The sequence below is a fragment of the Cloeon dipterum genome, chromosome 2, assembly GCF_949628265.1.
Source record: "Cloeon dipterum chromosome 2, ieCloDipt1.1, whole genome shotgun sequence".
Taxonomy (NCBI): domain Eukaryota; kingdom Metazoa; phylum Arthropoda; class Insecta; order Ephemeroptera; family Baetidae; genus Cloeon; species Cloeon dipterum.
In genome coordinates this window covers 4565651-4578757 of record NC_088787.1, presented here as the reverse complement: position 1 = coordinate 4578757, position 13107 = coordinate 4565651, and the positions used below count along the sequence as shown (strand labels likewise).

The window sequence follows — 13107 nt, the reverse complement described above, 5'->3', positions numbered from 1 at the left end:
AGTGCGTCAACGGAAATTGAAAACAGGTCATTGTTGTTCCAAGTGCTGACGTATAACAGTCTCGGTTCCGCATCCTTAGGGGATATGGCAATGGCATAGGACTTTAATATTGTCGTGTTGACAATCCAGGATTCTTTTCTTTCCAAACTAAAGACGATAATGCGTTTTGCAAGATAATTTGAGATGTATGCCAAGGTTCCATTGGGTGTTTCGTCGAGCACGAAGTCGTGCATCCAGTCGTAATAAGAAAACTGATGAACGAGTTCAGTGTGATCGTTGTTGGACAAGTCGATTATCCATAGTTTGGCAGTGCAACTCTCGCTACCGTTGTCCAGCACCCACAGCCTTCCATCGGAGTCCACTTGCATCCCTAATGCTACTTGTATTAGGTGACACTGACCCAATCCCTGCAAAAAAAGTATATTGATGTGTTTTTGAACAAAACTTTGATGGAAATTCACTTTTTGCACGGTCAAACTTTTAAGAGAAACCCGAGAAATGACCGAATGTTTAAAACAGGTATTATTTCGCCATTATTTTCACTTACACATACGCACAAACACGACGTGTGTCGGAAAAAATTTAAATGCATTTAACAAGACACATTTTCAACTGAGAGCAATACTACTCCATGAATGTAAATAACAACTCTTTCTTTTCATTCTGACCATGGGAAATCCAGAAAAAAGAGGCTACCGATTTCATGAAAACTGAAATCTACAAAATTCGATGTAAAAGTGACTGTTTCCGCTAAGCGCATAGATTTTATTTTAAATATTTAATTTTCAAACATACCTGCATCTGCCCCGGAGGGAATGTAACGAGATTCAGGGATTTAGAGCACGCGCAGTTCGTCGGCAGAGTCACCAGAGTCTCCGGAATTAAAATGCGAAATCGAATAAGTTTATCAAGGGTGAGGAAGATCCTTTGTCCGTAGACAGCCATGAAAATTGGTGCAATTTTATCTTTAGCAAAATTTCCCTGAGACGTAGTCATTCTCCATTTCGACATGTTGGTCCAATAGTAGTCCATTCCATCAGGCCACTCGGAGACTTCCGTGAAGTGGACGGCAGTTGTCAAAGAAAGGTGGAGCAAAACGATGAAAAAGACGCAACCATTCATGATTCAAACGTTTCTAATCCGAAAAAGTAATAAAAGTTGTTTTATATGCTTGGAAACAACAGAAAATAAAACAAAAATTAGAAATCCGAAGAGAAACTTAGTTTTTTCCTAGACGTGTGAATAATTTTGTATAGTGTAAGACAGATATTTTAAAATAATAAAGTGGCAACAGCCAGCTTCCAAGAAAACGAACCTACTCGCTAAGTAAAAACTGGGACGAACTGCACAGCTAGATCGCAGAGTCGAAAGTCCTTCAGAAGCTATGAAATTTCCTCTAAAAAAAGGCAGCCTTTACTCCCGGAAATTCGTCATGCTCTTTTGTGATTGGTTGTTTAAGTGTATTTAATGGGGGTGGTGGGGAGCTTTCCCTTTCATATTTATAGTTAATAAATATCTGTATTTACCCTAAACAATTAGATCAATGTGCAACAGTCAATAAATTTGATCACAAACAATGCTTGATATGAAAAACGTCTAGAATGCTAAAGTATCCAAAAAGTACGACCCTGCTCATTTACATTTCTAGTGTCCTGATGAAAAGAGACGACTTCCGGACAAATGAATGCAACGCGGCTGATAATTTTTCATTTGAGCCGACTGATAAACTTAAAGGGGTATACCAGGCGTGCGGCTGCCGGTGTTATAAACGCTGACGAGTTCTTGTAGTTGTATGATTTTGCACCGACTGCGGCAATTAACAGCCTGTACCTTGGCTTAATCGCTGATTTATTAAGCTCAGTCAGCCATAAGGTTCCGGACAAGTCAAATGCAAAAGTAAATGGTATACATGTATTTAGATTTCCAACCTAAAAATGTAACAGACTTTTGTAATTTTAGCTAAGAACAAAGGATAACATATGAGAAGAAATGAAACTGCACACACAACTCTTAGGAAAAAAATTTATTGATATAAATGATATAGCAAATAACAAAATCAATCTTATATAGAATCATAAATATAATATTTAAATTGGTGAACTTCCTCATAAATACGCTGCTTTTTAAAAGGCTGGGATGTGTTCCAAGAGAGCATTAAGTTTTTCTGCCAAGAGGTGGCATACATGGTCCCGTGACTGTCAATCAGCATTCGAAATAGTCTTCTTTCCCATTGGCCAATTTGTCTCGGATTTACTGTTTTATCTCCGTTACGAAGTTCAGTAACGGAAATTGAAAACAGGACATTGGTGTTCCAATAGCTGATGTATAACTGTCTCGGTTCCTCCTTAGGGGACAGGGCAACGGAATAGGACTTTAATCCTGGCGTTTGCACAATCCTTGATTGATTTCTTTCCAAACTAAACACCACAATGTGTTCTGAACCATAATTTGTGATGATTGCCAAGGTTCCATTGGGCATTTCGTCGAGCACGAAGTCGTGCATAAAATAGCGGAAAGAAAATCGATGTATGAGTTCGATGTGGTCGTTGTTGGATAAGTCAATTGACCATAGTTTGGCATTGCAATTCTCGCTACCGCTGTCCAGAACCCACAGCCTGCCAACGGAGTCCACTTCCAGCCCTGTTGCAACTTCAATTCTGTTGCAGTCACCAATTCCCTGCAAAAAGGTGTATTGGTGTGTTAATTAACAAATATCACTTTTTTATTTACACTTAACACCAATAACAATATTTTCGTTTGATCCAGAATATGTGAAATCTGGAAAATTGTAAAAATTGGCTGCCAAATTCATGAAAATAGAATAAAATTGACAAAAAAGTGAATGTTTTCGCTAAGCACATATGATTTGATTGTTACTCTTTACTTTTCACACTTACATGCATGTCCCACGAAGGGAATGGAGTGAGCTTTGGGGACGCAGCGCTCCTCGTTGGCAAAGACACCAGACTCACCGGAATGGGAGTATGGTCTTTATGCAGGCTTAGGAAGATCCTTGTTCCGTAGACAGCCATGAAAATTGGTTCAATTTTCTCTGGTTTGAAAATTCCGTCTTTTAAGGCCTTTGTCCTGCTCTCCTCCGACGGCCACTCGTAGTCCAATCCATCGGGCCACTCAAAGACTTGCGTGAAGTTGACGGTGGTGGCCAACGATAGGTGGAGCAAAGCGATGACAAAACAGCATGAATTCATGGCTCAAACGGTTCTGAAGTGGAAAAATGTTTTTTTATATAAAATAAAGCTATTCTGTGTTTGGTTTGTTTACCGTATTGAGTGGAAGGGGGTTCTACCTTTGATCGTTTTTTAAATAAAAATTTTTATTTACTCTAAACAATCAGATCAAAATGTGCTATTTATTTAGCAAATAATAAAGTTCATTTACTATAAAATGCTTGATATAACAAAACGTGTAAAATGCTGTTTGAAAGTATCAAAAAAGTAAAATCCTGCTTGCTGGGTAAAAACGGAGGAGAAACTGTGTTTTTCGTAGTCCCAGCGACTAACATAGCACGCTCCTTTGTACGGCCCTTTTATTCTAATTAAAAGATAAAGTAATGAAATTAAAAAATATAGAATTTTACACCAAAACTACTCATGACTGGTGTTTTCAACGTTTGATATTAAAAACTGTGACTTCGATTTTAGTTAAGTTATTTTTGCTGTTTATTCATAAGACATCAATGGAATGATTGATAAAAAATACTTAGAAATAACCGAAATAACGAGGTTTATTTTTCAAAATAATTACAATACATGTTAAAGGAAAACATTCAAAGTGTTTAGTTAAATTTTTTTATACATCTTAAGGACCAAGTTCCGATGGTGCTCATGGCAAAATTTCTAGGTATTGCACTGGGGAACTATCTTCACAATTTGGTGACCTGAAAGGTCCCGCAGTGCAACTTCATCGGTTGAGCAAGGGCTGACTTCGTCAATCACGAGTGAAGCTCTAGACGCCTCTCCAGATTTCTCCGTCCTCGGCCTCGCTGGTATCGCTTTCACTCAGATCGCGAGCTGAGACAAACCGTCTGCTCGTAGGCACCAGGTGAAGGAGTTGTTCCAGTGGCCTGGTTTCATTCGTGACTTCCTTGATCTGCACTTCAGCGTGGCCGACGTCATCTTTATCGTCACAAAAAATGGACAATTCTTTGACATCGTTGGTGTTTTGCAGACGGGAATAGTTTTTCTTTCTCAGGATAAAACTAAACATGGTAAGACTAAACAAGATTACGCTGATCACGATGGCGCAGATCAGGATGATGTTGAACAGCCAATAATGGTGCCAATTTTCTGTCAGGGTGCTGCTCTCCTGCACCTCGGTTGCGGCATTTTCCTCAGCAGGCGTCCGAGATTTTGTCGTGGTCGGAATGGACAAGCTATCAGGCGTAGTGTGATTGATTTCTGGGAGTTGCGTGCAATTTTCAACTTTTTCGGTCGCATTTTGAGTTCGGGTCAAGGTTTTGGCTGTTATGGGCGTTGATTCAGTAGTTGTAGTTGTTGTAGTCGGAATGGACAAACTTGCAGGTTTTGGTTCAGTCTTAGGGGAAATGGAAGTATTAGTTGGACTTGATGTTGTAACTGAAATAATAATAAATCAAAAGGATGTCGTTTATTCTAGAATGAACCCATTTTGATTCAACGAATAATTTTGTAGTAACAATCTTTACAATGCGCTTGTCTTTGGCTTACATGAGATACAAAAAATTCAACGATTATAAGGTTTTCAAGACAGCTATGTTCAGAGCAAATAACTTACTTGACAAGGCACCGATTGCGGCCTTTAGTAGTCTGTATCTTGGCTTAGTCCCTGTTTTATTAAGCTCAGTCATCCAAAAGGTTCCTGACGAGTCTAAGGCAAAGGTAAATGCCAAAGAAGTACCCAGATTTTCAACCTAAAAAGTGTAACGGGCTGTTGTCAATTTAGCTAAGACCAAATGTGAACATTGAAGAAATAAGACTCAACACACAACTTCTACAATTTAACATATTGTTAAATAATCAACCAATAATACAATCGCAAATTTCTTATTTATAAATTGGTGACGTACCTCATAAAAAGTTTGCTCCTCAAATGGCTGGGATTTGTTCTTAGAGCGTATGTAGTGTTTCCACCAAAAGGCAGCATACATGGTCCCATGGTTGTCCATCACCAATCTATATGGCATTGTAGTCCATTTTCCGAATAATGTCGGATATGCAGTTCGGGCTTCTTTGCGAAGTGCGGTAACGGGAATTGAAAACAGTTCATTGGAGTTTAAATTGGTGAGGTAGAGCTTTCTCGGTTCCTCCTTACTCTTAGGGGAGAGGGCAACGGAATAAACTATGTTTCCTGGAGTTTGCACTATCCAAGATTCTTTTCTTTCCAAACTAAAGACGACAATGTTTTCTTCACCCCAATACGTTATGTAGGCCAAGGTTCCGTTGGGCGTTTCTTCGAGCACCAAATCGTGCATGTTTTTATAGCGAAATGAAAATTGATGTCTGTGTTCGGTTTGAACGTTATTGGACAAGTCGAAAATCCATAGTTTTGCATTGCAATAGTCGCTTCCTCTGTCCAGAACCCACAGCCTGCCAACGGAGTCCACTTGCAGCCCTCTAGCTTCTTCAATTTTGTTGCAGCCACCCATTCGCTGCAAAAAGGTATATTGATGTATTTTTAACAAATCTTCGTCGGAATATCAAATTTGGCACTGCTAAACCTTCTAAAGAAAACACCGAATTTTTAAAATATATGAAAATTATAATAATATGGCTGCTCAATTCATGAAAATGTTTTATAAATATACTTAGTTCGACTTAAATTACCTTTTTGCGCTAAGCGCACATGATATGATTGTTATTCTTTACTTTTCTTACTTACGTGCATCTTCCGCGAAGGGAATGGAATGAGCTTCGGGGGGGCAGAGGACGCGCTGCTTGTCGGCAAAGACACCAGACTGACCGGAACGCCTGCAAATTTCTCAATGCTGAGGAAGATCCTTGTTCTGAACACAGCCATGAAACGAGGATAAATGAGTTGTGGCTTGAAAGTTCCATCTATCAAGGCCTGTGTCCTTTTCGCTTCGGAAGGCCACTTGAAGTCCATTCCATCGGGCCAATTGAAGACTTGAGTGAAATTTGCGGCGATGGCCAAAGAAAAGTGGAGACAAACGATGATAAAGAAGCAAGGATTCATGACTTAAACGTTTCTGTTCTGAAAAAAAGCAAAAAAGTAATAGAAATAGATTGATGTGTTTGGAAGAAACGGAAAATAAAATAAAGAAAAACCCAGCACTTTTCTTCTAGACATGTGAATAATTTTTTTAAAGTACGAGTCAAATATTATTAATTAATAAAGTGGCATAAAGCCAGTTTTCAAGAAAACGAACCTTCCCGCTGAGTAAAAACTGGGACGAAACTGCACAGCTAGATCGTAGAGTCGAAAGTCTTTGTGAAGCTACGATTTCTCCTCTTAAATAAGCAGCCTTTATTCCCGGATATTTTTCATGCTTTTCTGTGATTGGTTTGTTTGACGTATTGAGTGAAGGTGGGTTTTACCTTTGATCTGTTTATTTAATAAATATTTATATTGACCCTAAACAATTAGATCAATGCGCTATTTATTTAACAATCAATAAAATTCTTCACACTCAAAAAATGCTTGATTTAACATAACGTGCTTCAGTATCCAAAAGGACGAACCTGCTCGCTGGGTAAAATCAAAGGCGAATCTGCAGCTGTGTCGCAGAGCAAAGAGAGCAGACGAAACTTGAAATATAATTAGTGTTTATAAATGCCTCCTCTCGTGATGGTGTCATCTTAGAACCTTGATCATGTCGGAAACATTGGTTTCTTGAATCCTTTTGTCTTGGTCATCGTTTTGCTCCTTCTTTTTCTGGCCGTTAGCTGCCTAATATCAGAGGTGGTGAAAGGTGAATAATTATGCGACTTCAAACGCTCAAAGGGTTAGTTTTCCTTGTCTGTCCAGTTTTTAGGTACAAATGCGTTGTGTTTAAAAAAAAATAAAAATAATAAACTTAATATCGTAATTTTGAAACAGGGCCGCTAGGGAAAACTCATTAAAAAAATTATTAACAATTATGATCCACATAATGCGCGTCAGTCTGCTCGATCATACTTTAATCAAAACGGCAGCCTCTATACTTGTATTTTATTTCTCAAATTCTTGATTATTTTTCATTAATTTCCCATCAGCACGCTTAAGTCGCGTATCTGCTTGACTTGCCGGCTTCCCCCTCCCCGTATGACGTCACACCAAGCGCTACCAGCGCCGTGCCTGAGGCAACCGCTGAACCAACAAAGTCGGACGCTTGCTTTGGCGGCGAAACAAACTTCGTTAATAATCGAATTATTAAAAACTGTTCAAGGTGAAAGTGGCAACGGTGGTTTGGATAGCTTTTCGGGATTTGGAATGAGGTCCGAACGTTTTAAAATGGACCAAATTATTCCAATCTAGTTGCAATCTTACCCCTCCTCAAATTCTAAATTAGGTTTTGAAGTTTTGATATTTGTCACATTTGACGGTCTTTGGCAAATTCAAACGAGAAATGTGAAGTGACAAATCGTTTTTAAATTTAGTTTTGTACACTGGCCGTAATCGCACTTGAAGACCTTTGCCTCGTCTTCTTCCTTGTGAACAGCTTCAAAATGGACAATCATTTTAAGATCGGATTTGAAATAACAGAAGCAACCAATGAATTTGCATTTAACATGAAAACTCAGCATGAGCACGACGAATATGATTTCTCAAGAAATCGGACCTCCGAAACTCTTTCTCGCAAAAATCGCACTTGATCCATTTCTTTTCATGCACTCCCTTGGTGTGGCTCTGCTTTTCCTTGCCAGTGTTGAAATATGTGACACAATTATGATAGACACACCTGATGGCGTTCTCGTGCTTATTTCTCACGTGTTTTCCAACGTTCGCGACAACCTTTCCACAGTAGTTCAAGTTCAAGTTCCACTGAATTAAAAAATAAAAATAAATAAATATATTAGAGCAAATATAGAAATTCACTGCGACCTTGATGACATTTTTGCATCATCGTTTCGTAAATCATAGATCATAGCTGCGTGGCCGACCGACGTGTTGCTTTTCGTGATTTTTTGCAGTTCCTCCGTATGACATATTTGCCAAAGCAATCAACTCTGGATAAACATGACGATGGATGAAAAATCTCCGTCTTTTAGATGAAGTCTATGTGATAGCAATCAAGTGTAATGCGGACCACAGCCGCAAAACCAAAAGTTTCCACCTGCAGCTTTTGTTTTGCTCTTTAATTGGCAGCGGGGATAAACCAATACAACACCGGCAAAATTATAAAAAACTTTAGAGGAAAAGCAATAGGCTAGAAAATAATAAGGCAAAAAAGTCTATCCTCATTTAGTTTATTTTTAAAATGTCAGGGACAATTCCTAGCAAAAGCCAAGGAGAATGATTCAAGTTTATTACGGTTATGGATTTATGAAAATAAGAGCATACCAAAATACCGATGGCTGCATTTTCGGATTTTCAAGCTTGTTAAGAAAAATAATATTTTCTATTGTTGCTAAACATTCGTTTTTTCATACAAATTCAAGTGTTGATTGTATACATCTCAAACTTTTCATTTGCATATTTTTACGAATTGACCTAAAAAGAATACATTTATTTTTAAAAGACTTTCTAACTGATATGCACACGGCTGCAATATTTTCCACTTTCAAAATAGCTCTACGAAGCTTTTCTTCGTGGAATTTTAAAATCTATACTAATTCTAAAAGATGTTACACGTTTTATAATTCTAAATTACTTTCCTATTCAGTAGCGCTGCAAAAATTGGATTTTCTGGTTCAATTTACACCTTGGCGAGGGTATTAAATTTTTTTATAATTCGGCTTAACTGGATGTTTGTGATATCTCTTTTGATTGGATGTCATTTTTTGTTTGCACTTGCAGCATTCCCACTTAATGGCATGACATTTTGATATGTGTTGCCTCAGATTTTTCTCTGTCGCAAATAAGTTTGGACAATGATCGCATTTGATTGTTTTTGAAAAATGCTTGCGTACGATGTGATCTTCTAAATGTCCCTTCAAGTATGTTGAGTACTGTGCACAAATATCGCACTCGTACTGTTTCACTGGTTTTTCCATCTGCCCATCGGTCTTTAGTTCACGTACCAATGTTTTCACTCCGTTTTTATTTTCAATCATGTGCATATAGTTTTTTTCGTCTTGGTCTTCCGATTGTTGTGCTCTATTCTTGTGAGTGCTCAAGTGAGTATAAATGTTGCCACATTCCTTGCCATTGCACACCTGGCAGACGCCCTTCCAATGTCTTTTTTTATCCTGACTCTCATTTGCTTTCCTTTCATTGGCCCTTGAGATTTTCTTCGCGTCCACTGAATCGGTATTCGCGTTCCTCTTCCGCTTTTGGCCTGAATATCCACTTGTAGAAGGTTCTATAATGTGAAAAAATTTTTATTTGTGAAAAATGTGAAAAAATTAAAATTTGAAGAACAAAAAACATGCTTTGAAAATATGCTATTCTTTTTTTGTCATCTACATATATCAATCGAAGAGAGGCTTTCTTTCTTTACTGACGAATGTCACGAAAATATTTCTCACCAGGTTCACTCCTGCTGACTGAGACTACAGTTTGAACTGTCGAATCCGTAATTTGGTCTTGAATCGCAACACTTTGGCTGTCAAAAATGCCCTCTAAAATATTATTTTTTCACTTAAAAAGAATTTAATGAAATCATTTGAATGAGCTAACCTGAAGTAGGACAAAAACCAGAGAGATTAATCGAAGTTATTGGTTCTTGTTCGAATATCTTTGGATATTCGGGCGGTAAAGCATTCGCGTTCGAAACAACCACGTTTTCATTCGCACGCGGAACCTGTCTTGCGGTCTGTTCGACTTGCGGCCAATTGACAGCCACGACCACTGATGCCCAAGTTTCATTCCTCCCCAGCTGGTTGTCCGTTTGTTCAGAATTCTGTTCATTCGAAGGTGCTGAATTCTCCAAATTCAACTCGCGATCCCTGAAACATTAGCATAACATCTGCGGAGTTAATATACCTGATAAAGGCCCTGGACGGTTCCTTACATTATACATTTGAGGCATTCATCGTCGAGTTCCTTATCTTCTATCAGGCATTTAACGCATTTTCCTTCTGCTTCCATTGTCGCGAGCGCAAGTCGACGCGTTTTCCTTCAAGCGTAGCCCGTCAGAGAATGAAAATCTTTGCGGAAGAATATCGGCTCAACGACTCAGGGGAAAGAGTCTTATTTCTATTTTGCTGAAAGAATAATGGAATTTCTCAAAGGTTGACATTTTTTGGCTTGAATTCCTGGAATTGTTCTCTACCACGAAAACCCTCTTTCTAAAGAAATACCTTCATCCTGCTTTTGTTGACACAATGATGGATGGAAAATTACTGTCTTGATTTTTACCGTTATTTCAATAATTATAATTTTATTTGTATAAGAAAGAACGTAGTATTTATCACCATAACGTGAAAAGTCTGACTTATTCTTCTACTCGTAGAATTGCCTTGAAATCGCGAGCCAACGGTCTTTTCTTTAGAGCACGTAGATCGTGAATCGTGAATAGGATTTTTCTTAAAATAAAAATCGCAGATATTGCTATAGCGGTGAACACTGAACCACTTTCCATTGGACACCGTTTTAAAAAATTGATAGAAATTTAATTTTATGATTGCTTTAATTAAAAACTTTCACAAAAATGTATTTACTCTATATTTGATTTTTATTCCTTTTCAGAGCTGGTAAGCAAAACTGATCACTGACACGAGTGGAAAAACCTTTTTCCAAGTTGATATCATTCGAACATGACACCACCACTGATTAAAACTTCAAATTGCAATGAAAAACACAGTTGAAAAGATGTTTGACTATTAATTAACCGGAGCAGAATCTCGTTATTTAGAGTTAATTTTATAAGAAAAATTTAACTTCTCTATAGTTAATGAATTGATTTTTAGTTGTTTTCTAATTTTTAAAAATCAACAGAAGAATTATTTCAAATTAGGCCAGTGCAATTTTTAATAGTTAGAAAAATTAAAAAACTTTATTTCAGTTTTTGGCTTCTGCCGCGAGCAATTGATGAATGACCAAAATTTTAATAATTACGTCAGCTAAGAACTTATTCATACCTCTTATTAATTTGAATATTTGATTGAGTTGTATTAATATCAATTATTTGAAATTGTTTTAACACTTGCCGCACTGTTTATATATTAGTCCGATTTCAGTTAAATTGTTTTTGGAAAAGAGACAGGACAACGCCCAAAGTCCTGAACTGCTGATGATCCACATATTGTCGGTGGCTGCACTCCTATTTATCTTACGATTTCGACAAATCCAAATTAAAGCCATTTTAAATTAAATTAATGACATATTAATATAACACGAGACCACATATTTTAAAATTACCTGCTCTTCGAGAAAATGCCACCACACGCGAAGACAAGAAAACCACATTTTTAATTATTCTGTCCTCCACAACCTGCTTTGGGAAACATTTATTGCCTTTACTCATGGTACACAAAACACACTCCATCCAAATTAACCTTTTTGGTCACATAAAATGAAACTTGCTCTCGCCCAAACAGAAATATTTTATCAAAATTGGAAAACCTGTTCAGCGGCTAGATCGCTTGAATATTTTTCCTTTTCCGCTTACCACAGTATCACATTCAGGGATTTATAAATTAGCTGAATGTATAGCACGTTCATTTTATTTTGACTAACCGAGATGATTCGTAAAGAGCAAAATCAATAATTTTGTAGCTGACAGAGTCGCATGAATATTTGATGCTATTTAATTACTATATTTGAATATCTTCCGGAGAATTAAGCCAAGAGAGAGCATTTTGCGAGTGCGCTTTTACAAGCTGTCTCCTATTGTGTTCGACAAATACTGGAGTCGAAATAAATTTTCAAGGAATAGATTGCAAAAGGTTTATTGTTCGTTGGTGGCGCTGTTGGCATTTTTGCAAGCCCTTCCCCCATTCCATTCATTGCCTCTGACGTCACGCGAGTCGCGTGGCACTTTCGTTGCGGGTTGCATAAGCTGCTTGTATTACTGGCGGAAAACTGTAGTCAGTCAATTAATAAAAAAAATTAGAGCTGTTTTCATCTAGAGAAATTAAACTTTATTATTTTTAATAATTTTATAAGAAAACTGATTTACAAATGTATCATACAGCAGAAATTACACTTATTATCAATCAAATTTATACAATAATGACAAATTGTTGGGGTATTGTACAAAATTTTGCTTTTTTGCATCACTTGCTATAAAGTGCTTGTCTACTTAACGTATCAGGTAAAAAACAAATGGAAGGAAAGGACAGAATTCTAAATATCAGTCATGAAAAACAAATTAGTCTATTTAGCATTTTGATCATTTCTTCACTTCAAAGAATTAGCGATTTTTGTGTAGCCTTTTTAAAAGGGCCAAAATTAAGGATTGTCTATGCCGTGAATTATCAATAAATGTCTTTTCACACTAACGTAGGCCATTGTTTTTCCACACACGTAGCAAGTTTCGAGAGTTTTGTTTTTCAAATGTGTTTTCCTTGTATGTTGGGCCATGAAAGACGAGGAAACGAATTTCTTTTCACACTGGTCACATTCAAATTTGCGTTCAATCAAAAAGTGAGTCATGGCCAAGTGGTTCTTCAAGTATTCAACACGAATGAAGCTTTTTGGACAGTGTGCACAGTACTTCAAATTCAGTCTCTTGTGTACGTGATTCATGTGGATTTTCAACAGAGTTTCCTTTTTGTAGTACCTCTTGCACGGCTCGCACTTGAATCCAAGATTTTTGTACCGCAAACCACGCCAGGAATTATTTCTGTGTTTCATTTTCAAGTGGTACTCCAACAAAGCAGGTATTTGAAATGCCTTTGGGCATTTCTCACATTTGAAGAGAGTTGTTTTGCATGTTTTCCAGTGAGATTGGTACAAACCTGAGCATTCAAATTCATTTTTGCAGCGCTTGCATGTAATTATCTTCAAATGGTGACTCATATTCCCAACAATAACATCTGAATTGCAAATTTGGCACACCCGAGA

At 37.4% G+C, this 13107-nt stretch overlaps 1 protein-coding gene across 1 annotated transcript; it reads right to left on the bottom strand.

Moving 5' to 3' along the window:
- Positions 1-3966: 3966 nt before the first annotated feature.
- On the bottom strand, positions 3967-6102 carry LOC135937393 (protein yellow-like). Its single transcript, XM_065480544.1, has 4 exons — positions 5878-6102; positions 5066-5647; positions 4774-4909; positions 3967-4595 (listed from the first exon to the last, which is right to left on the bottom strand). The coding sequence occupies exons 1-4, from the start codon at positions 6100-6102 to the stop codon at positions 3967-3969; spliced, it is 1572 nt and encodes a 523-aa protein (XP_065336616.1).
- Between the last annotated feature and the right edge of the window lie 7005 nt (positions 6103-13107).

Coding starts and splice junctions, on each gene's coding strand:
- LOC135937393 (XM_065480544.1), bottom strand. CDS start 6,102: ATGGACTTCAAGTGGCCTTCCGAAGCGAAAAGGACACAGGCCTTGATA. Junction 5,648..5,877: donor TCCCTTCGCGGAAGATGCAC/GTAAGTAAGAAA, acceptor ACCTTTTTGCAG/CGAATGGGTGGCTGCAACAA. Junction 4,596..4,773: donor CGCAATCGGTGCCTTGTCAA/GTAAGTTATTTG, acceptor TTATTATTTCAG/TTACAACATCAAGTCCAACT.